This window comes from Camelus ferus, chromosome 29, assembly GCF_009834535.1.
Source record: "Camelus ferus isolate YT-003-E chromosome 29, BCGSAC_Cfer_1.0, whole genome shotgun sequence".
NCBI classification, from domain to species: domain Eukaryota; kingdom Metazoa; phylum Chordata; class Mammalia; order Artiodactyla; family Camelidae; genus Camelus; species Camelus ferus.
Window position 1 is genome coordinate 11,185,602 of NC_045724.1, and position 24,849 is coordinate 11,210,450.

A 24,849-nucleotide genomic window follows, 5' to 3' on the forward strand; every position below is an offset into this window, starting at 1 on the left:
TTCAGAGCCAAAGCATAGTTGGATTATGTCGAAAAGGGAAAAGGTGCCACATGAATTTGCCGTGTTTCTTCACAGGGCAGGCCAATTTAAATATAGCCTACTACCACAGCTTGTCCAGAATTAAAATAGCCCAGAACAAGTGGCAAATGGCAGGGAGCAGGGCTCACTGCCAACAGATGGCTAAGGGATGGGAAAATGGGCTTTTGAGATGGATTGTCCCGGCTCAGATAGCAGCGGCAGGTAGGACACCCTGGGATCCTGCTTCATAACTTAGATTTCAGGCCAACGTGAATGCCCAGAGTGCAAAAGAGAAGACTGGTTTAAAACGCACAGCCGCTTAGAAGGTGACTTCAGATGCGCTCGATTAATATTTTAAAATTAAAGTCCAGTCACTGAGTTACACTTCTGTGACTTCTCATCGGAAGGACAATAGCATTGCCATTAGGTTTTCCAGGCACAGGAGACATTTTTAACCCGTGAATTGAATTACATAATATCCCTGTAGTAAAGCCATATTTGAGCCTGGTGCCACACCTAATGAAATTATAATTTAAAATACGAGCGGCCCTGACTTACCTAATTGCCAGTGCAGTGATCAATATCAGTGCAAGAGTTTCAGCTAATATTTCAGTTAAATTATTCATTCCTGAAATCTTTTTATTTGATTGATTTTTGGTTTTTCGTAATTCTGTCATGTTCCCTTGGATTCAACAAAACTAAAAAACATTTTATTCTAGGCTAGTAAGTATAGTTATGTATTTGCCCCAAACTAGAACACCAACAAAAAAAAACCTTTGGACACTCATAACAGTGGTTAATGTTTGTTGGTGCAGATAAATATTTCAGTCACATATAATATACACATACTAAAATGTGTGGATATTATATATTTATGTATTCCCTCCAAATTCACTGTTATATTAGACCTACAAACAAACATTTAATATTACTTTAGAAAATTTTAATACAATGTGAGGGATTCATCATCTTATAGCATTTAAATTTCAGACTCTGAGACCCAGAGTCGATCAGCTGTTTTGTAGAATTATGCCGGCACCACGAAAAAGATATTTTAACAATTAAATTGCAAGACGTTATTTATCATATTAAAATATGTCACTTCTGGTGACTTTAATTGCAGTGTTTCAGAGCTCAGGGTATGACAGAGGCCTCTCTTAGACCAGCATGGGAACCTTTTTCATTTCACTTCGCCGTGCAGGCTCACGCTTCTGAGCTGCTGTCCCTGCAACGTCTCAGAAGCACGTTGCAGAGAAGTTCCGTATTTACAGTTAACTCTTGCCAACAGTGATCCTCTGCCAGAGAGAAATTCAAGGGGAAAGAAGCTTTAATTTCACCACCAGAATTGCAGAGGGGTCAGAGCAGAATGGTGATGTGGGCAAGACAAATAATAGTCAGTAGGGGAAGAAAAATGAGCATGGCATTTAGAATTAAGGAGGATTATGTGTCCTGCCCAAAGTAGTAAACAATTTGAAAGCATTTCTAGATATTTGTGAATCACTCCGCACGTTGAGGTTTGGTTGGAGGCAGCAGACATTAGTTGATCATGAAATGAGGATTTGGACAGCAATGAAAGGGGATGGGCCAGGGGAGGTTATTTTAGAACAAACTCAAGTGGTCTGAAACCTGGAGACGTGTCAGTAGAAAGACAAGGGACAGATAGCAGGATGTGAGTAATGTTAGTAAACGCTCCTTGCAGCAGAGTTGTGCCTTGTCTTGCTTGGAAAGAGGCTTAAGTCTCCTCCTTAACGCTGAGGAACAGATGTCATCTTCCAGGGCATTCCAGTTCCTCCTTGGGAGGAGCCTGATCTGCAGGAGTCCCCACGTCCTCCCAGAGGAATGGTGGCCTCTTCAGGCTAGGCTCGTTCTGGATGCGATGACTGGCTGTCACAGGCCTCTCCTTTCCTGGATGCCCCTGCCGACTTCAGGGTGGCTGGTCCACCCACAGGGACTCCCCATGAAGCTTATGAGAGGGCTGTCTGTGCCCCACCTCATGCATGCAGAGCAGGGGAAGAGTGTGAAGTTTCATACTCCAGTGTGTCCGCCGCAGCGTTATTTGGGTCCAGAATTATGCATACATTTCCCAGGTGTCCACCAGAACCTGCCAGAGCCTCTCATGGCTCCGGGATTCTCTACCCTAAGCGCAAGTGGATTTTTCACATTCTTCTTTCCAAGTAGCCTTACGGTGAGGGCACGTCCTTTTGGTCACCAAGCCTATTGTCATTCCAGTGGATATTATGATTCTATTGAAAGGGAAAAAAGAACTATTTCCAGTACTCCTCCCACTGTCTAAAAACTTAGCATGTTCAGGCAGGCTAACTCGGAAAGTACAGCCCAGGCTGCGAGGTCAACCCGGAGGCCTGCAGAGCAGCTGTGAGGGGCCAGCCAGCACCAGGTGAGGCCCTGGGCCTTTATGCCGACAGCGGACAGCTCTCAGCCAGGGGGCAGTGGGCTTTGGGGTTTGGCAGGTAACTCTTCCCACTTCTCCAGAGTTGAGTCTGATGCCCGGTGACACAGTGACGGTCAGCAGACTTTGAATTCTTGGATCTCAAAGGCAATCCCTCCCTGAGTGCCCATCACAACCTAAAAATTTCCACCTTGTTCCTGGGATGTGCGGCACGCCCTCTGTGGCTGGAATGCTCCTTGACATTCCTTGGACTCAGTCTGAATCTCAGATGGGTGAGGGTAGTTCCGTCCGGGTCAGTGCATCTGTCACTGAGGAATGGAGTCCGGGAAGGCCTACCCCGCGTTCCCCAGGGGCTGGTGCAGGAGTCCATCCATCACACAACAGCAGTGGCATCCCAGGCCCCGAGTCAGTTAATCCCACCAAGAAGAAAAAGCTTAAAAGCTCATCAAAGTGTGTCTAGAGTAGTCACCCAGGCTGGCAGCAGCCTCCCGGTCAAGAATATCCTGAGTATTGTAAGTCCCACAAGGATGCAGTATTGAAGCAGATCGTTGCCCACCTATCAGGACTGAGAGGAGACAAACGTATTATTATTTAAGCCAGAATTTAACATGAGTCTTTGACTTATTTCATCTCTCATGAAAGAGGGGCACACATTTTCATCTCAGCCTACGTGTATTCATCTTGAAACTGCCTTTGCTCACTCCCCACCCCAGACTGTACCAAGTGTTACTTTTATTCAAAGGTACTAAACAGAAAGCCAGTCATCTGTTTCTGCCTCTGTTTTTCTCAGTGTCCTTGGGCAAGCTATTGTTGTATCCATTGAGGACTGGAATGAAAAATTTCTGTTCTCAAGCTTAACATAGCAAATGCTTAAAACAGGTAAAATCACAACAAATTTTTTAAGATCCTCATGAGGAAAAAAGAAAACTTTTTAAGAATTCAGGAAGAACTGGATAATCTTCTGATATTTCCTTTTAAACTTGGAGGCGTTAATTACTAATTTGGTGATTTGGGGACGGCAACTATGAGCTAGATGAATCTGCAGTATTTTTAACACCACCTAAAATGTTCCTAGTAAAGAATAACCTTGATAAAAATCACATCTTTCCCATAGTCTTTAGTGAGATGTTTTCTAAGCTGGATTTCATTTGAAAGTCAGCCAAAACTGGTTTAAAAAATACATAGGGAAAGAGCTCAAAATTTGCATTTTTTCAGTGGAAATTGAAAGTCTATTAATATTAAAGATAATTGAATAGAAAAATAAGGAAGGCAACAGTCTCAAAGAGAAAGCATGAATATAGGAGGATAGGACTGTGGGTATGAAAGAATATTTATAGCAGAAAGAAAAATTTAACTAGAAAAATAATAAAGAAAAATAACTAGAAGATGAAATAAATAACAGCATGTTTGCTAAAACAAAATCTAGAAGACAGTGGTACAGAAATCTCTTTCCACAGCACAGCCATCTAGCTTTGCCCTAAAGCTTAGGAGACCTGGGCTTTGCCTGTTTGTGCCACTGAATTGCTGTGTGACTTGGAATATGTTCATTGGTCTCTCTGAGTCTTAAATCCCTACAGAAGGGAGACTACATATTTGACCACAGAGGACAGACCCTGTGGTCTCTCAGAGGCCCTTCCAGTTCTAATTGTGGCTTTGAATCTGTCTGGTAAAGCAGAACTTTTCAGGAGCTACTTCCTCAGAACCAGAAGGTTAACGTAAATCAGAGAAAATCCTTTGTGCTGTTGTAGCAAAAGACTAAAGATTTAAAGTAAAAATAGTCAGGGACTTCTTAATTGAACTCTTGAATGACTCCTTGTCATGGACCAGGTGTGAAGCAGTTGGGAAAACGGAGTTACAGGAAACGTGAAGCGAGTGAGTGAAGCTGGTCTGCTGGGAGAATGACTGTTTCCCTCCTGTTCTGGCATTTCTTGCGAAGCAGTCCTGTTGAAAACTCCCCCACTCCACAAGCTCCGCTGACTGTAACAGAGCTTAAGACACAGAATGGTTTTGCAGGGCCAGTCCCCAGCAAGATCTCGTTCGTACTGTTCAGTATCAAACGCCCAGTAGAGGAATGGACGCCTTCATTGTTCACTGTCGTGGCAGGTCTGGATCACTAGATTTGGGATTTGTAGAGAGCCTCTTTAGGTAATACACAAAAATTCACAAAGTGGATCTTTTACTACCCAAGAGACTGTGTTTCAACTGTGAGTTCAAGAAGGAGTTCTGAATAGTTTACACCACTTTAAGGGCATGAATAACGTTTGCTTCGTTTTTTAATGTCCGAGCGTTTATGAAATGGAATCGCTTCAGCACCACCAAGCGCACATCCAGTGGGCACTTGCCGCCGTCAGCGGAAGGCAGGCCTGCCTGTGTCCCAGGCCCTGGGCCACTTTGTCACTCAGCTGGACCCTGCTAGCTGCCACTTGTGTCTCGACCATTAGATTGTCTTCAGTTGCTCTAACTCTTACTCATACTTGAATCTATACCCACAGTGGCCACTGGCAAAGGACAAGAAGCATAACCACATTAGTGTGGAAATAAAAACAGCATTGACATGACAGATCTCATGACTACCCAGAGGGTCTTCCCAGATCCTGAAGGTTGCAAAGTGTTTTTAGGATACACCCAGATGGTTCTATTACAGCACGAGAAAGAAATGTAGTCATGATTAGATGTGGTTTCATTTTATAGAATATGCATCCATTTTAAAATAATCTGTCTGGGAACCAGAACTAAAGATACATCTTTTAGTACACCCTTTAGTAGTAAGCCACGTTTAATCAGAATAAGGCAGTTTCTATGAAATTTGCTGTAGGAAAGACAAACGCCTTATTCCAGTTAAAAAGCACATGAAACTCATAATAGTCTGCATTTATATGACTTTACAGTTATCAGATTGCCTCCACATTGTTCCCTGGGTCCTGACCTTTTTGTATTTCATCCGGTCCAATGCCCACCACTGGCTGTGTGCCCTCCCTCCCTCCCCAAAGCTCTGTGATGGGTACATCTCCATCCTTCTTGGCTGAGTCTCTATCCTGCTTCAAGGCCCCCTTCTTTCTTCTCTACTTCTCCCAGAAAAGAGATCCCTGCCAGATGAAGATGCAGAATCATGCTGACCTAAAATCAGGTTCTCCCGGTCCAGTCCTGTTCAGCAATTCCAGTTTTCCTTTCTTCCATTCCTTAGAGCTTTTGTACAGTGCTGATTCCAAATCTTCACCTCTTTAAGCCCCTAGATTTTCCCTGCCAGCCCTAAATCTCAGCAGAAGACTAATATTGGCCATTTATCAACTAAATACCCTCTTTACATTAGTACTAAGTACTTCGTATTCAGTTCTGATCCAGAACATCTCCACAAGGTAATGTCACCCCCATTTTACATGTAAAGAAACTGAAGCTAAAGTGACAGCCAGGATGTTTAAACCCAGGTCTGTCTGGTTCCAGAGCTCACAGAACTGCCTGTCTCTTTCAAGCTGAGGAGCCTTCAAATTGAAAACATTGGAGCAGCCCGGCACTGGTTCTCAGGTTTTTTCCCATTTCCTTTATTTTGCTTTATCTAGAATATGGCACCTTCTCAAAGCTTCTTCCTTCTCTTCTTTTCTCTGAGCATCTTTCTTCCCACCTTCCAAAAGGATCAGCTCTCACTGATACAAGTAAAACATCTTTTCCCTTGGCGCAGCTGATCCCTCTGGTTACTGTCCAAATTTCCTCCTTCCTTTCTGGGTCACAAGTCACCAGCATGTGGCCCACACCTGCTTCCTCTACTTCCTGTGCTCCTTCCTCACCGACCCCTTTCGGTCTGGCTTCCACAGTGGCCTTCTTGTTGATTCTTATCAAATTCAGCCGCCTCCCCTCAACCCTCACCCTCGTCCCTTTCTCAGATGCTAACTGAGCTTGTTCCTTCTCACTGACCAAAACTCAGCCAATCAGTACAGCTGCCCCAGAGAAGCGATACATTCAGCTCCGACCCACCTGACTCCTAAGAGGCGCGTGGAAGTCATCCAAGAACAAGAACTTTGAGCAGTTCTGTTGCAAGTTCACCTTCCACCTGCACGCGCCTGCCTCTCGCTTTACTGCCTTCCTTCTGCAGGTCCCTGGGACGTTTTTGTCTCCATCCTTAGTTCTTTGCTTTTTCAACTCACGTACTTGATGGGTTCATCCACCTTCTGTGAACTCATCATCTGTGATCAAGTTGCCCCTGTTCCTGATGTGGACCTTGACCCTGACCTGCACTGCAGCCCTATAAGTCCAACTAGAAATGCCCGTGTCATGTAAAATCCTGCTTTCCTAAGACTGAACTTGTCATCACTTTCAAACCGTCTCCCTTCCCACCTGCACAGTCTCCCTCTGTAGAAAAGTCATTCATCTGGATACCATGTTGGAAACCTTGCGGTTATCTTTTATGTTTCTCTCCTTCTTTCCTATGTACTTATCCCACCACTAGTATCTGTCAAGGACAGTCTCTGTGCTAGGCTGCAGGTTAAGGGCTGGCAGAACAGATTTGGAAGCTGCCCTCAGGTTTCAAAGTCCTGACACTTCTCCCTTAAAATGTCCCTCAGGCGGTCCTTTTCTTACCGCCTTTCCCCTCCTCAGACTTGGCTTGCCCTGGCTGGGGTTAGTGAAGCAGCTTCTCCTCTCAGAGCCCAACCTGTGGTTTTCTCCTCACTTCCTCTGGACACGAGATGTTCTAGAATTACTTGTTCATGGGTGATTTTTTTTTAGAAGTTTAATTGAGTTTAATTAATTAATTAAGTTTAATTAATTTACCATCCTAACCATCTTTAGCATACAGTCCAGTAGTGTTAAGTGATTTCACATTGCTCTGCAGCCAGTCTCCAGAATTTTCTTATCTTGCAGAACTAAAACTCTATACCCATCGAATAACAGCTCCCCATTCTCCCTCCTCCCAGCCGCTGGTAACCACCCCTCTGCTTTCTGACTCTATGAATATGACTGTTCTATAGGACCCGCCTATGAATGGAGTTATAGGAAACTTGTCCTTCTGTGACAGGCTTGTTTCACTTGGCATAAGGTCCTCAAAGTTCATCCATGATGTAGCATGTGTCAGAATTTCCTCCCTTGTTAGGGTTGAAGTAATATTCCATGTATGTATGTGCCACATTTTCTTTTTCCATTCATTCACTGATGGACACTTGGGTGGTTTCTACCTTCTGGCTATTGCGAATGATGCTGCTGTGAACATGGGTGTACAGGTATCTCTTGAGATTCTGTTTCAATTTTTTGGTTACATACCCTAGAGTTGAATTGGTGGATCATGTGGTAATTCTGTTTTTAATTTTGGAGGGAACAACCATACTGTTTTCTACAGCAGCTGCACCATTTTGCATTCCCACCAACAGTGCACAAGGTTTGTAATTTTTCCACATCCTTGTCAACGCTTGTGCTTTTCTGGGTTTTGTTTTGTTTTGTTTAATAGTAGCCATCCTAATGAGTGTGAGGTAGCATCTCATTGTGATTTTTTTTTTTTTTTGAGTGAAGGTAGATTTATTCAGAGAGATACATTGAAAAGCAAGAGAAAGGCCACTAAGTGTGGGGGTTGGGTGCTCAGATTAAAACTAGGTACACACTCCATAGACAGAGTGCAGGCCGTCCGTCTCCGAAGAGGGAGAGAAAGAGGCGGCTGATCTCATTGTGATTTTGATTTGTATTTCCCTTACGATGAGTGATGTTGAACACTTTTTCATGTGCTTATTGGCCATTTGTATATCTTCTTTGCAGAACTGTCTATTCAAGTCCTTTTCCCATTTTTTCAGTTCTTATTTTTGTTCTTATTGAGTTGTAAGAGTTCTTTATATATTCTGGATACCATTATCAGATACATGATCAGCAAATAATTTCTCCCATTCAGTGAGTTGCAGGTGATATTTCAAAGTAAAGTTTTGATCGTACTTAGTGGTCATGTTTTTGAACTGTAGAAGAGCCCTCATTAAAAAGGCCTTTTCTCTAAAAATTATTTCAAGAATAAGAAATCCCTTAAATTTGTTTTTTATGTCAGATTGTTCTCAATGTATAAATTACATAAGAAGGTAAATTTTAGATAAATTTTATAAAATTCAGAATAAAGTAGAAGGTAGCCAATGATTTAGTGTACTCCTGCCAAGGATTAGAAGTGTGCTTTTGACCTGGCCTGTCCAGAGAACACAGCCTTTAAGCTTATTAAGTTTGACCAAATATTAGGGAATAAAGCCTGTAAAGTACTTGAGAACAAGGACTTATTTTCCAAGCTTGAAAATGTTCTGGATGTAGGGAAAAAAAAATTCTATAAAAGATGCTCAGTCGTCATCTCTGCTGTCCCCAGGATGTCACATACGTCCCTAAGCATCACACACTGTCAAGGGGCTAACGTTCAGAAAACTCAGTGTAACAAGAGCTTATTGTTGCGGCCTTTTTTTTCCCCCCAATATCCTGCCAGTTTCCAAACAGGCTTTACAGGGCATCATAAGTCACATACATAATAGCATTCCTGACACCAGGGAACGTTAAAGCCATGTCGTTAGAGGATCAGCACACACATAGATGGAGGGTAATTTACTTGTTTTCCGGGTAGCTGTGACATAGAGACAGCAGACAATGCAGGTCTCATTGTATGATGCAAGGAAGCACACCAGTGTGTCATCCGAGGCCAAATTTTTCCTGGCACTAAACTTTTCAGAGGAACATATCACCTAGATCTTCAATGGACAGCACTTCATAAAAGGGAAGGAAACATTCTTTGTACGAGTCCTGGTTCCTCCTACCTCCCCTCTGATAAAAAGCCAAGGGTATGGTAGGAATTATGAGTCCAAGAAGGCATCTCTAAGACAGCTAAAGTGACAGGGTTAGCCTTCTGATCTCAGGGACGGGGTCACCTGTGACTAGACTGGCCTCAGCCTGGTCTCTGGCCACCTGTACTTTCAGACTGTGTATCATCCTACCTCGGCAAAGCCTGGGCCCTTGAACGAGCACATACCGAAGTTTCATGGGGATACCATACCCCTTAGTTTACACTTTATATCTGGACAACTTGCTCATGCTTTTCGGAAAGGAAGCAAAGAACTGCTCTGGCAAAAAAAGACAACTGTTTGCTGATGATGTAACTTGTTTTAGCCAGGACCTAAGAATGCAGTCTCAAAGTTACTATTCCAAGTTCTGTCTTTTAAACAACAAAAGCAGCAACTTAGGAAGGAAATTAACATTCAAGAACTAATCAATGTAAAGCTTGGACCCATAAGAAGCAGTCTTCCCAAACCAAATCACTGCCCGTTGCAGATTAAAATCTTTGTCAGCTATGGCAGTGAACAGACGTATAAAAGATGGAAAGTTAGAAGCTGGGAGAGACATCTCAGGGGCCCACACGTACCTAAGCAGGAGGGGTATATATGCTGAGCCTTGTCGAGTTGGTCTTACCAGAGAACCAAATCAGTATTGAAAGACCCGGTTTCTTACAGGTACAGTGACTTGGAAATCATGCCTTTGCTTCTTGGCTGAGACCTGGGGAGCTACCTGGTTCTTGTTCCTGCCAAGAATAGTGTTCACTTAACAGACTGATTTCTTCTCCAAAAGGGCTACAACTGTATGCACGAGATAAGTGGGTTTTGCATAGCTAGGTCTCTCATAAGTGAATAGTGTCATCGTCCAAAAGGGAGGCTAACAGGTCTTTTTTGCATTTTCTTACACGTTGCCATAACGCAGGGAAGTTTTGGTTATTGTCAGGCAATTTCAAGAGAACCGAAAGGGAAATAGAATGGTCATTTTGTGAGGATAAAAGCAGGGAGGTCAGTTCTGTTGCAGTAACCCCGTGAGAGGTGACGAGGTGTGACCAGGGCAGGCGCGGTGATGAGAACGGGACGTGTTTGGGTTGCAGGTGTATTTTGAAGGATGGTGTCAGCTGCCTTTGCTGCCCGTGGATGTGGCGTGTGAAAGAGAGGGGAGGGATTAAGGATGACTTAAAGTGTTTCGGCTTCAGCAGCTGGAAGCAGGGGGTTGCCATTGACAGAGATTTGGATTCTTATGGACAATTGCTCTTACTTTTAAATGTTGCTTTTTTTTTTTTTTTTGCATACTTGGATGTCAAAGTAAATCACATGTCCAACTCCTGAACCAATTAGGTGATAGCCTCTACCATCCAATTTTCAGAGTCACATCAGTAAACTGACTTTGACTTGATATATAACAAATTTTGAGACATCAGAATTAGCATGTTTCTTGAAGCAGTTTATCGTTGGGAAGAAAATCTCTAAAAAGTAGAAATAGAAAATTATAAATATTGTAAACAGTCTTACCTTTAGCAAAGTTTCTGTCCACTCTAGACTAAAATCTTTATCAGCTATGTGAGTGAGTAAGTGTATAAAAGAAGTTAGAAGTTGGGACAGATATCTAAGGGGCCAGCATGTACCTTAGTAGTATATGCTGGGCATGTTCAGTGTGGACTGTTCATATGCTTTTTTGGTAAAAGCATTATTATGTTTAAGAAAAATTGAGAAAGCCAGATTGTTACATTCTGAGTAAGGTGATTTGAGAGTTCATGAAACACTATTTTTAGTCGCTAAGGAAAACAAAAATCTCAGATTCTCATCAAACTACTGATTGGAAAAAGATGTCGTAATTAAGTTCTTAAGTACAGGTGATGCTTTACATTCAGAAATTCCACATTGTTTCGACTCCTCATGAGTGATCTTTGCAGGGCTTCTTTGCCAGAGGGCGTCGCTGGCTGCTGGGTGAGCTCTGCCAGCTGCCCGGGTCTCCCTGCGTCTCTTCACCCACGTGTAGTAACTCTTTCGAGTCAAAACTTGGGTTTATTTGTAAAAAAAAAAAAAAAAAAGACCCTAAAAGAAAGTGAACAGCTGGTGCCTAACTGAAAGATGTTTTTCATTAGTTTTTTTCTACATTTTGTGGGAGAAAGTATAGGTGATAATAATGGCATTTGGAGATTCATGAGGGTCTGAAGATTATGGAAGTCAGCAGTCTTCTGAATAAATGAAAGGCTTCTCAGGCGCGCATGCTCCTTGCACGGATTTAGGTCCTCCATGTGACCAGCCACCGCAGCGGGGCATCCACTCTTAGTTGTTTCCGCCAATCTCCCGAGAACGCCTAGCCCGAGCCCCCATCCGCCCAACCCATGAACAGTGTCATGTCTTACCAGTTGGCTGATGAAAGGGGTCGTGTGTTGCTCTAGAACCGAGCCTGGGATTTGAACACACAAATAACAAAATCTGGGTCAAGCCCAGATTTTTCCCTGGGCAAAATCGAGATGTGTCAGTGGCTGGGCTGCACAGAGCTTGTGACAGCAAACTCAGATGGGTCCTCTTCTACTCCCTGTTGTCAGGACCAGGGCTCCTGAGCAGACACCTGGCTTCAGGTTTGAATGTGGTTTGGACTCATCTTGCCCGCCGTGCAGGAGCATCAACACAGGGAAGGGATCTAGACAGAAAGCTGCCCCCCTTATATGGTCTTACAGGAAGGAGCAAGTGAAAAAGCAAAGAGTTAAGGCTTCACTGATGCTGTGCTTCCAAAATACATTTGCAGAAAGGTCAAGCTGTCTTTGGTCTCCAGTTGAGCATGCTGTAAAAGTGGTGGAAATCCTACTACCGTTTTATTTGACTCTGGGGTGGTGGGTTCTGATGGTGTCAGAATAAATGGTATTTTGAGTTTTGTAAATTTATCATTGAAGGGCTAGCAGATCTTATTAGAAGGCAAGATAACTGTTCTCTTGTGGCTTCATTAATTATGGTACCCCTACATAATTAGGCTCTAGCTAAGAATAGCAGGTAAAATGGAAAACAGTTCTGGGAAAAAAAGAGTTGAGATTCTGAGAAACTGAAAGAACATATCGGAGGGCATCCATTGAGTTGCAGGTACAACACGTGGGACTAGAGCACCATCAGTGATGGCCCCCTGCGGGGGGTTGGGGGGGCTTGCTACAGCTGAGTCTTTAGGAATATGTTCTTACCCTCTTGATTTTGTCTCCATACCCTATAGACAGAGATCATCTAAAACATCCTCCATGATTCAGAAACAACAAATTTGATTATTGGAATTTGATTCATTTATTGTTAATTAATAGACTTTTTAGTGCAGTTTTAAGTTTATGGTAAATTGAGCAGAAAGTACAGAGTCTCAGTACACCTCTTCCCCCGCCCCCACGCGCAGTTTCCCCCGTTACTAACATCTGCATCAGTGGGTACATTTGGTACATTTGGTACATTTGGTACAACTGGTGAACCAGCGTGGATACAGTGGTGTTAACTGAAGTCCATACTTTACATTAGGGTTCACTCTTTGCATTGTAAAGTTCAGTGGGTTTTGACAAATGTATGATGCCACGTATCCCCCCATTGAACGACTGTACAGAATAGTTTCGCTTCCCTAAGCATTCCCGGTGACCTGCCTGTTCGTCCCTCACCACTTTCACCCCAAACCCTCGGCAATCACTGGTCGTCTCTCTCTAGTTTTGTCAATCTGTTCATTTTTAAGTAACTACACAGCTGTTGACTAAGGAAGTTATCACTCATTCCTTTATTTATAAAGTAGGTCCTCAACAAATATTATGTGCCAGGCAGTGTCCTTTGCCTTGGGAATACAGTAGAGGATAAGAAGTTAAAAATCCCAAGAATAAAAAAAAAAAAAAAAACTCCATGACATTCACATTCCAGTACATTAAGCCGCCAGGCTCAGCTGGGTCCTCAGTAGGAGTGAAGTGGGCCCCAGAGAGCACAGGATGAGAGGAGGTAGCTGGAGAATGTAATTTGAGAATGGAGCCTCCTACCAGTTAGCTGTGGTCTCAGGCCAGACCCTATCCTCCCTATTTTTCCTTCGTGCAGTCTGGTCCCAGGAATCCCATCTGCTGGCCGCCTGTAGGTGCCACCTGGGTTTTCTCTCCTGAGTCCAGCTGCGGTGTAATGCCATTTTGCACCTTTTCGTCTCCTGCTGACTCTGAAATTTATGCCAGCACCTCTTAAGACTTTTCTTAAGCTTTTACTACTAGTTATCTGTAGCCCTGCCTAGTGGTACAAAAAGAAAATAAAAAGTTCACAGAATTACAAGAAATACGTGCCCAAGATCATCTAAATACTAACTGGACAAGATCTTTGGAAGTGGATGACCCAGGGTCTTACTCTCCAATCCCCTCTCCTTGGGCAGACAGACATCGGTTCCCCTGTCTTGCCATGAGAAGCCCCATTCTTAACCCTGCCGCTTTCTCCCTGGCCTTGGTCCCCTAGAAAGGTAGGTGGTTTCAGTGAGTGAGGAGGGGTCAGGGAGAAGAGAACCACTTCCTCCTCTCCAGCCTTGCCCCCTTTTTGTTTCCCAACAGAAACGTGCTTACAGAGCAACTCCGTAGATTCCTTGGAACCCTCTTCTGCACATTCTCCAAGCAGACCCAGTGGTCTGCCCCTGCAGGCTGGGGAGAGCCCACCGCGGGCATCTCGTCCCAGCGACACATTCTGCAGTGTCACGCTGGTAGTTTGAATTGGCCTTGACGGGACTGTATATACACCATGGAAACCAGTCAGTGCTACAGATCAGTTTTACTGTTTCCCCCAGACAGCTACTTTACCAGCACACCAGGGCAGAGCTTTCTTATTCAAATTCTTGTACTGACTCCACCATAGGAATTAAACCCATGAACTCTGTATTAATTCACAGGCTCTAATTCTACTCTCCATGGTTGTGGTAGGCAAGGGGGAATGCCAACCAAAGTAAACAGGGAATTTGATCCGAAGTTTTGAACACCAAGCTTTGCAGTAAGCCGCACCGAACTTACTTTTACTTTCATGAACCTGGAGAGAACGGTTGAGTCAATTCACAGGTGGTTTCATCTGTGTGATTATCACTGATGTCTCACAGCTGTGAGGCTGTTAACACTTCCTGCTGCAGGTGTGGGGCCAGGATCACAATTAGCATTTCTCTCCCCGCCCCCCGCCCGCCGGGGAGACTGTTCGCTGGGCCTGCGTAATTAGCAAGGAGCCCCGCGTGCTGACCACCCTTTGTGCCCCTGCAGGACCGCGCACGCCAGAGCCAAGGCCGACGCCGCCGACCAGGCTGCGCTGGCGGCCCGCCAGGAGTGCGACATCGCGAGAGCCGTGGCCCGGGAGCTGTCGCCTGACTTCTACCAGCCAGGTAGGGCCGTTGTCCTGTGATGGGGGAGGTGGGATCGTTGCCTCCGGTTCCCGCTCTCCTTTGTTTAACCCCAAGGCCTGTGCCTGGTGAATTTCAGGAACACTACAAAACAAGTGGGAGCATAGAGTCATCACATCTTAAGTGATATTTGGCTGGTTCCCCAGTGACCTTCTTTTCCCTTCCCACCTCCCCCTACTCCCCCCAACCCCCAACCCTTCCCAACTCCCCAGCCCCCGCCTCCTCCACTCCCCCCAACCCTCTCCAACCCCCACCTCCCCCACTCTCCCAACCGTCCTCAAACCTCCCACCCCTCAACCAGTCACCACAGCAGCAACTGTGATAGCAGTAAAGGAGACGAGAATCTAAAAGTATCTCAGAAATCGTATTGGAGTGTCGGGGAACCACTGCAGATGCTAAAACAAATACCTCAAAATCAGAGGCACCTGTAAACAACCCCATTAGCAGTAAAAGAAGAGCCAATTAGTGCTCTGACCTTCCTTTAAATATATCTCAAAGGGATGTGGTTGTGTTGCCCGAGAGTAGGTTCTTGGCTTGAAAAGGAGAGAATTCAGGAGTGAGGCACAGCAAAGTGGAAGCAAGTTTAGAGAAATAACACACTCCATAGAGTGCGGGGGTCTCAGGAGGCAAGAGAACAAGTGACCACAGGTGCAGGGCTGTTTGTTTTTAGGGGCTGGGTAAGTTCATACGCTAATGAGTAAGAGGATTACTCCAGCTATGTTGGGGAAGGGGCAGGGATTTCCAGGAACTGGGCCTCCTCACCCACTTTTGGACCTTTTATGGTCAGCCCAGGAGCTGTCCTGGTGCCTGTGGGTGTGCCATGAGGCTCAAGGTCTACTGGAAGTTGGTTTTAACTAGTTTGTCCAGTCTTCAGTTGCCCTGTTATTCCTTCAGTGGCTATGCCCTGCCCCTTCCCTCCTGTCTCGGTTAGGATGTAAGGAAGTATATACCACTTAAACAACAGGTGAGCCTGCACAGATCGAAAATGTATGTCATGATAAAAGAAATGAAAGTAACAACCAATACACACAAAATCAGTCCAGATCATCTGCCTCTCTAATGTTATAAAACAGCGACAAACAAATATTTACAGTAAGTTTAAATATTTAACTCACTTCTTAGTGATTTCCTAGTAGACTGTTTCCATCCCTCTCTATAATATACTGGTGTTAATGAAATGGCAGTCCCTACCTTTTTATGTATGTTTCTCTGTTGTTTTAGAAACAACATCTTCCCATTGATTGAGGGATCAACAGATTTTTAGGCAGAGGCCAAAAGAAATGTTCTAAATTTATAAATATAGAAATTTACATTTTCTTGGTAAAGAGTTTTCCCACATTGGTTTCTATTAAATCAAGCTGGATAACCAGCTCCCTGCATAATGTATGTATCCAATACCTGTTGGGTCCCAGTGGTGGAGGTATATTTGGGCATTAGTGTGACTACATGAACAGGGTAAGTCAAGGTGAACAGAAGAGCAAGAATCCGTGTAAAGCTAGAAACTTGGTGAGATAAAGGATGGGAGAATGAGAAGGAAATGATACGGGTTGTTCGGTTTTGTTGTTGTCTTTCCTGCAGAGAATGAAGACAGTAAAAGGTCATGTTAACAAGACTCAGTTTTATGAGAGTCTGGGGAGGGGCCCAGTCTAGTTGCTGAGTTGTCACAGAGTGACTGCTCTAATAGTTCAAGGGAGGTAACCAGCGTGATGAACGGTGGGTTGTGTGTGTGTGTGCGCGGGCGCGCACATCTCTCTTTTAAACCTCTAGGAAGGATTAAATCATTGACTACATACGTGTATTTTCTCAGGAAAGGGGAAATTTCCAGTTTTTGCAGTAGAAATAAACGGTCTCCTGGAAACCCATGCTTCCCTGGACGTAAGTCTAGGGCAACTACGTGTTCTAGGGGGTGAGAGCTGGGGAGAGGGTTCAGCCAGCGGGGAGGGATGTCTCCCCAGTAGCACTGCCGCTGGGGGCAGCTCAGTGGTCAGGAGACAGTGTGCAGCTTCACCGAGCAGCCCTGGGCCAGAGCTGATTTGGAAGCAGACAAATTTACTATTGTCTGCAGATGGTATTTCCTTGATTCTGTTGTTAATTCTGTTGGGATATAGGGTCCCCCGGGAGATTTCCATTAGGTGTTAACGAGAGGTAAATGATACGGGAGGTCATCTCAATTTTCCAGACTAAATGGTTTTAAAAGCCTTTTATGGTGCGAAAGCATTTGAGGGGGGGAAAGTATTGTGGGAAAATGTAATTCCACCCTTTCCTAGCTAAGACAGTTTCACATAAGCAAGTTGTCCATCTGTAATGAATACATCACAGTTGCAGGAGATGACAAGGGATCTATTTGAGACAAGAGCTAAGAGGGACGGCTGCAGTCCCCTTTGACCCACAGCCAACACTTCCTTCAGCAACAGTATAGAAAGCCCTTTCTGTACAGAGTATTATTGATCTTCTCAAGGGAGCATAACTCATGCTTTCCACTCTGCATTTACAGGGTGATCAAATCAGAGAGACATTTCTAAAAGGGCTTTCAAGTACTTTTTCCGAGTCAGGCTGCTTGTTTAATTTACGTATCTCAGATATCAATGTTGCCTTTGTTTGTAATGGATGTGCCGTGCATAGAAGTTGTTAATCCTGGGAAAAGGGATGTCTGTCACAGTTTACCATGAAAGTGCTCAAAGTATAAGTTATCTCTGTTCCGGAGCTGGCAGAATTTTCAGATATTTACCATCTTAGTTCAGTCTTACACTTTTGGTTTAAAACTGTATTATTCTACAGTTCAATTAAAAACTAAGGGGAAAAATACGTGTGATGGCTTTATCAGTCAAAGGGCCGAGTTCTAATATAATAAAAAGCAGACAAATGGATGTATGTGAATGCACGTAGGTAACTGTATACGTACACCGAAACCTGAATTGCCAAGAGTATGAGTGACACAGTGCGTCGTCCCCCAGGAAATATTCTGAGTTAAACTTTAAAATGAGAGTTAAACTTTAAAAAGAGCCCATGAGACTGCACCAAGGTGTAGCAAGTGATCATAAGTGACAGCAGAGCTGTAGTACAGCAAGATCTCCTTGTGACCTGATTGCGTGTATTAAAACTTCTAAAAGACTTGGTCACCCAAAGCAGTATAGAAAAAAGTCACAGACGAACAACTTGGCAGTGCCCATCCACCCACTCTGCAGAGGAGGGTGAAGCTATGGCCAAAACCTTGGAGTGGTGCAGTAGCACTGGCAAGGGCATTTCTGTTATGGAGAAGGGTGCAGGGAGCCGTAGCCAGCCGTGTATGGCTTTATTGGCAGGATCACCCGACTGAGGCAATGGACTCATCAGGCTTGCTCAGCCCGATGCCATCAGATACTTGATTCATCTCGTGCTCCTGTCCCGATTCCACATTGGCCAGTAACCTTCTAATTTTGGTTGAGCTCCTCGTGGAGGTCTGCCAGCTGGGAAAGCATGCAGTGGTGGTATCAGGGCAAGTCTCTGGCCTCGGTGACATTTACATTGCCCATTGTAAGCCAATGACTTGGCCTTCTGGTGTCATACATCAGTCTTGTGAGTGTGGGTGATGTGCGTCTGCCCCGAGGGATGGCTGTGCTTCAAAGTGCTGATGCAATTGGGTGTCTGAGCCAGGGAGGATGAGGTGAGACTGGATGATCACTAAGGAGGTAGGGGGAGTGGGACGTGGGGGGAAGAGGATTGGGAAACCATATGTATGGCTCTTTGCTCCACTGTTTTGAGTTTCCTTTCCATCGAGACGCTTTTGTTTTTAATTCCAAGTGCTGCTCCACTGTTTTGAGTTTCCTTTCCATTGAGATGCTTTTGTTTTTAATTCCAAGTGCTACTTATCAGTTGTGGGGATGACTGGTCCATGGGTTTAAAAAGACTGAGAATGTGGTAAGTGTATCATTTGGAGCCCTCTGGGGAGACAACCACCACCCCCCCAACAAGCTTGTCTTCCTGTGTTGCAGTATGTGTGTATTAGTCAGCACTGGCTGCTATAACAAAGTACTTTAAACTGGTTGGCTTACACAGTAGCTGTTTATTTCTCCCAGTTCTGAAGGCTGGAGGTCCAAGATCAGGGTGCCAGCATGGTAGGGTTCTGGTCATGTCCATCTTTCTGGCTCACAGATGGCTGTCTCACCATGTTCTCACGTGGTATCTCCCCAGTACATGTACCCGAAGAGTGAGAATTCTCGTGTCTCTTCCTCTTTTTGTAAGAGCATTAAGCCCATCATGAACTAATGTAAATTATCTCCCAAAGGCCTCACCTGCAAATAACATCACCTTGGGGTTGGGGCTTCAGCACATGAATGTGATCCCACCCTGCCAGCACCAGACACTCAGTGTGTAACAGCATGTATGTCCATACACACAGTATGTCGATTACTTGAAGTCTTAGTATAGGTTATTTTGAGTTGGTAGATGACTAAGCTCACACTTCTGGTATGAACTAGACATCTTAAGAATTTATATTTTCATTTTCATTATATAATTGTGCTAACCATTACTATGTAATATTTTTGGTTAAGAAAAGACAAGCATCCTGTCAATAGATGATTTTCTAAACTCACTTTCCAAACCCAAAATTCTGAGTAAATTTTTTTCATAGAAAAAGGGAAATGGAATAATCCACCAGTTGACATGAAATCAGTAATTCATAGGTTTGCTGGTTATCCCTGCCACTTACTCATTCCGGTGGATTCAGTTCCGCACACATGTGGATTGAACGTCTGCCGTGGGTAGTGCTCTGGGTGGCCGTCCCCATGGCTTGCAGACGAGAGTGCTATGGCTGTGTTCACAGAAGTTGCAGTATTATTACAGACAGGACTCTAAAGTCCTACAGGAAAGTGGCATTCTTTCCACATAGCATATGAAAGTGATCCTGCAACTATACACAAAAACTTTCAGTCTGGTCCTCTTTTACTGATTGGCAGGCTCCCTCAAAAATATCTAATTTCTATGTAATGACTTCTGGTATTGCTACAAGGCATTTGCTAGCAGCACTGCCCTTGTAGACATTTGTCCTGGGGTGTCCCCCTGGTGTTCCTTCTGGGTCCAGCCATGTCACTGAGGCTCACCTATGAAGAACTAGCTGGATACCCGGCTGTTACCATCTGCTGTCTCTGTTCAGAGCCTTCGTGCCAACTGGAACGAGTAACCTTTCCGTGTGGGTGGATGACATGTGCTGAATGTTGTTGTTCCGTGTTGTGTGGCATGTCAGTGAGCAGGTGACCTGTATCTGACTTCTTCCCAATATGAATCCCCAGAGGGGAAGAAAAATCCCTTAGGATTCATAAATACTGTCTACAAAACAGTGAAAAATGCTGACTGCAACAACTATCAACACTTGTCATAATTTCCCTCCCTGGCAACATCCTGACTTGCCTTTTTAATGAACTGCTGCGTCGCATCAAGCCTCTGCTGCTGGCATTGCGGTGCTGACACGCGTTACTACACAGAACAAGTAGCAGGCACAACGTGTGCCTTCCAGGAATGTTGTCCAGGAAAAACTTCTGTCCTCTGCATTATATTAAATATCTTGTTTAAAAAGCACTTTATCTTCCCCTGGAAAATCTGTCTTCGTTTAACTGGCCAGTCCTCAGCCAACTCCGCCATGGTGGAACCATTTCCCACTGGACGCAGCTGGGCAGGGCCGGAGTTCGGTCTGCCTCTAGGCAGCATGCTTTCTGGCGTGCTGTTCAGTGTCTGTACTGGGTACACCAGCGTTACACCTGGAGCAACTGTTACCCATCAGTATTTCTAGACTTCCATGCCTACTTACTGAAGTCTCTGGGACTTGCACCCCAGGTGCCTCTGCTAGGCAGCAAATACAGAGCCACTGCTTTGGAAGTACGTTTATTCCCTTATCCAGCCAGTCTTTATAATAAAGCTAGGAATTTTCTTTTTGTAATCTGAAAGGTGGTGCTGGAATATGCTTCCACTGTTCTGGTAAATGCTTTGACCTCAACAGATTTCAAATATCATCAGAAGCTCTGTAGATAAATCTGAACCATTATGCCTGAAAATCTGGTCTTCGGAGGCGGGCACAAGTACTCATGTAAGAAATGCCTTTCCTAGGACACTTAGGACAGGAAAACTGTCCAGAAGAGCAATACGTGAGGTTTCTAAAGATCTAAAAGGAGTGATTAGAGGAGTATTTGAGAGTTAATAAACATAATGAATACATTCATTGGAATACAAAGTAGCTTCATGAAAGTCCATTAATAAAAATTCCTCCAGTGGCTACATCGTTCTCTGCTTAGCCTGATCACGACCGTATAAATGAAGAGGTAGGAAGAACTTTGTCCTTTACAAAAAGTGTTTGAAACTGTGCTTTGTGTCCAAGTACTATAGGGGTTTCCAGTGATAACTAAAGCCTATCACTTTTTTAAAAATTCTTTTTCTTGGCCCCACTATTACTGAATTGCCTGGAGTCTCCTCCCAAATCAACGCTCTTTCGTAGCTATGCAGTGTCAGCCTTTGCTGGCCGCTGTCACTTCTGGGATCTGTCAGAGCAGCTCCCGTTTCAGCTTCTAATCTGCTTTCTGCAGGAAATGCAGGTGAGACCAGCAGTCACCCGGATAAATCCTAAACTTGTAAGCGTCACTGTTAGGGTCTCACTTTTTCAAAATGAAGCGCTTGGGCTGTGTGACAGCTTTATTTCTCATGGTTCAGTGACTGTCATTTCCTTCTAACTTTAAGAATGTAGAACTGGTCCTGTTTGCCAGAGTCTGTTCTCCCATTCGTTTCTGTGCATGTGCTTAAGTTAAACGTTAGTTTTTAATATGCCTTAATCCTAAAATAGAAAGATTCGCAAAATACCTTTTGCACTTACCCCATAGATTGAAGACATTAAAAGTTCTTGTAACTTGTGTTTCAGAGCTATGTTGCTTAGGTTAAAAAATCCATTGGCTCTTGACTGTTACCTTTGCACAGAACATTTACTCCCATGCCTAGACAGGTGTTTCAGTGATGATGGAACACTGGATACAGTAAAGCACAAATAAAACCAAGGCTGAGGAAATTTGGGGTAGAGGGGAGAGAGAAAAATATGTAAACAAGGCACGGCAGAGTTGGGGTTGTATAAAAACATACTTGCAGTAGATGAGGGGCTTCTCCATGCAAGACCAGTGTAAATGTCCATAAATGGGTTTTTACAGGCAGGGGCACGCCTGCCGATGAGGAGCACCGCTCTCCTGCGCTCCTGCTGATGCGTCTTTGGGCGGTGTGGTCCCGTCAGCGCACCAAGAAAGAATTCAGAAGCAGAAAGCAGCTTTTGAATAATTGCCATTTCCTCTTTTTCGCTACTCAAGTGAGATCCTTCTGTTCCAAGAATTCATACTGCCATTTTTGATGGAGCATTTAAAAGAAAATTGCCAACCATTTAAAAGGCAGCACTTCACCAAGACCGGAAAGGAAATCTCACTTGTTAGCATGCAATCTTGACCTGTTGGGGAAGTCGGAACCCCGAGGGGTGGATGTGGCTTTTGGAGGATGGCATGGGAGATAATGCTGCTATGCTTTGGCTATTACGCTTCTGGCCCCGAGTACAACCTACAAATGTGGGTTCTCGGGAATTCTTATTTCTAGGCTTACTATATTACATGTCACGTTCTGTTTTATCTTAAGGATACACAGGAGCTATGTGACTTTTGGTTTTTTTCAGCTGCTACAGCTATTCCCACATCAACGCAAACTAGAAAATGCCTGCGTCCTAAGATTTTGGTGAGGCTTTAAATTTTGGAAAATATGTTTTGTGATAAATAGCAGGCTCACAGCAGTGACTGCTCCATCGCTCAGACCACCCCAGGAAGAGCAATTACAAGCAGGCAGTTTACATTTTAAACAGTTAAGGATAATTGCTCTCCAGCCCCTCTGAGCTAGGGCTTGGAGGCGGGGCAGGAAGGGAAGTCAGCGATGCCATGGAGTTGACCAAAGGTGCAGCCTCCTGTAAGGCAGTTAGTGGGTGATTTCTGCTCCAGAGATGACGTTTCAGCTGCTGCCCATTTGCAGAGAAGAGCGCCAACTGGACTGTGTAACTTTGACTTCACCTTCCTGAGATGAAAAGTGGCTGATGGGTGGAGTGGTAGCTGAAGCTGGTGCAGGACCTGGTTCCTGGGGAGGGGCTGGGAGGCAGTGCCAAGCGGGGAGGGCACTGCCGGGGAGCATGTGTCAGAGCCCTGGAGAGGCCCTCCTTAAGCTGTCACTGCCAATACCAGCTTGTGGTGCACATTCTCTTTACACCTCATTCCTCCCAAAATCTGCCCATAAAATAACTGCACCAAGGTCCTGGTTTTTAAATGAATTTTTTTCCGTTTATAAAAATAACATATGATTGTTATACAATTCTAAAGTATTCAGAAAAGGGGGGAAAATCCTGAGACTACAGAGCCAAAGACAACTGCCTTGGCTTGACTTTGAGGCCCTCAGAAACACTGCTGATGCAAATCCAGGCGGTGAAGGGAGTCCGAGTAAATTACTCTGTAAAGTGTAACCTAAGTGTCAGAGGTTATTCCTAACTAGGAAGTTTAAATGATCCTTTGATGCATTGTCATTAAAAATGTTATCTGTCCCACCAAAAAAGTTATCTGCACATCCTCTTACAGTGTAGATACTTTACTAAACATTGATTTAATACACTTAAATGTTCTAATATATTAAACATCAAATATACGAGTCAGTTTTTTTGTATATGAGTGTATACATTATGTGTTTATGTTATACCATGCAATTTAAACGTGCAGATTAATTACAGTGTTGTCACCAGCACTCCATCCATGTGAATTCTGCTGGCAGGAAGAAACAGTGTAATTATCAGGGAAGTCAGAACTGTAACTTTTACAGCTACCAAAATAGTATAAGTAATGGCATATATTAACGTACAACTTTTTCAGCAATAAATAATCTTTTCTCCCGGGGAAGGAAACGCCCTGGTGCTTAGTCAAAGCCTCGTAAATACATTTAAGAGAGAAAGAGGAAAGGCTAAGCTGATTGAGCAAAAATATGTCAGTAGCGACCACGAGGAACAAGCCTTTGTGCCTTATTTTTGTTTTGTCACCTCCCCTTCTGTGTCCATCTTCTCCCCAGGCCCAGATTATATCAAACAGAGATCACAGGAAGGTGTGGATGCTAAAGAGAAGCCTGAAGAAAAGGTACCGGAAAAGCCACCCACGCCAAAGGAGTCGCCTCACTTTTATCGCAAAGGCACAACACCGCCAGGGTCCCCAGAGCCGAGCCCCAGACAAGGCCGCCCTCCCTCCCCCAAGCCAGCAAGGAAGCAGAACCCCAGCTCGGGGGCCAGACTCAACCTGGACGGCAGGAGCACGGTCAATGAGCAGGTGACGGCCGTCGTCAACCAGCCCTTGGCATCCAAGGCTCCCTCCAGGGAGGTGGGGGCAGTCGTGCCCCACTCCAAGTACTCTGGCCGCCACCACGTCCCCAACCCCAGTAACGGGGAGCTGCACTCTCAGTACCACGGCTACTACGTGAAACTGAACGCCCCACAGCACCCGCCCGTGGAGGACGACGAGGGGCCCGGCCACCCTCCTGCCGTGCTGGCGCACAAGCCATCGCCCAACAAGTGGAGCCCCCCGAAATCTGTGACAAAACCAGTTGCCAAAGAAAGCAAAGCTGAGCCCAAATCTAAGACGTCTGAACTTGCCATACCAAAGAACCCAGCGAGCAACGACCCGTGTCCTCCTTTGGAAAAAGAAGCCAATTCAGTAAGTTGTGCACGATGCGCCCGCCCTCCCCTTCCTGGGGTTGGGCTTTGGGGTGGCTGCTCAGGTGACCTGCACCGGGGTGGCACCCAGGCTAGCAGAGTCCTGCTGAGCACGGGCTAGAGCAGCGCTTAGCCCTTGCAGCTTGGCCAGCACAGGGCCCTCGGGGCAGAAGTTCCTCCCTACTGGCTTCATGCAGGCAGGCTGACCTGACCTGTAGGTTACAGCATCACACTGAGCATGGCTTTACCAGCACCTGGGGCTGAGCTTCATCGTGGCTGTCTTAGCTCTGATGGCTGTAACAAAAATTCCATAGACTGGGTGGCTTAAACAGCAAACGTGTATTTCTCACAGTTTTAGAGACTGAAGATTCCCAAGATCAGGGCACCAGCAGATTTGGTGTCTGATGAGAACCCACTCCATGGTTCCTAGAATGCAGGCCCCCTTCCCACTGTGGCCACACAGGGCGGATAGAGGAAAGCAGCAGGCTGTCTCCTCCCAAGGGCGGTAATGCCATCATGGGGGCTCCATCCTCATGACCTCATTACCTCCCAGAGGCCCCTCCTCCAA

The 24,849-nt window shown here is 44.9% G+C and overlaps 1 protein-coding gene and 1 long non-coding RNA gene across 8 annotated transcripts in view; one reads left to right on the top strand and one right to left on the bottom strand.

Annotated features, from left to right (window-relative positions):
• Positions 1-24,849, top strand: part of JPH1 (junctophilin 1) — a 73,776-nt gene that overhangs the window by 40,520 nt on the left and 8,407 nt on the right. For all 6 annotated transcript variants that reach the window (XM_032470246.1, XM_032470242.1, XM_032470241.1 and 3 more), the window contains exons 3-4: positions 14,421-14,539; positions 23,648-24,282. In XM_032470246.1, the coding sequence (XP_032326137.1) occupies positions 14,421-14,539; positions 23,648-24,282 (754 nt within the window). The remainder of the gene's footprint in view (positions 1-14,420; positions 14,540-23,647; positions 24,283-24,849) is intronic.
• LOC116660521 overlaps positions 14,520-24,849 on the bottom strand; it is a 135,363-nt gene continuing 125,033 nt past the window's right edge. For both annotated transcript variants that reach the window (XR_004316101.1, XR_004316100.1), the window contains one exon: positions 14,520-14,641. This is a non-coding gene — a long non-coding RNA (uncharacterized LOC116660521). The remainder of the gene's footprint in view (positions 14,642-24,849) is intronic.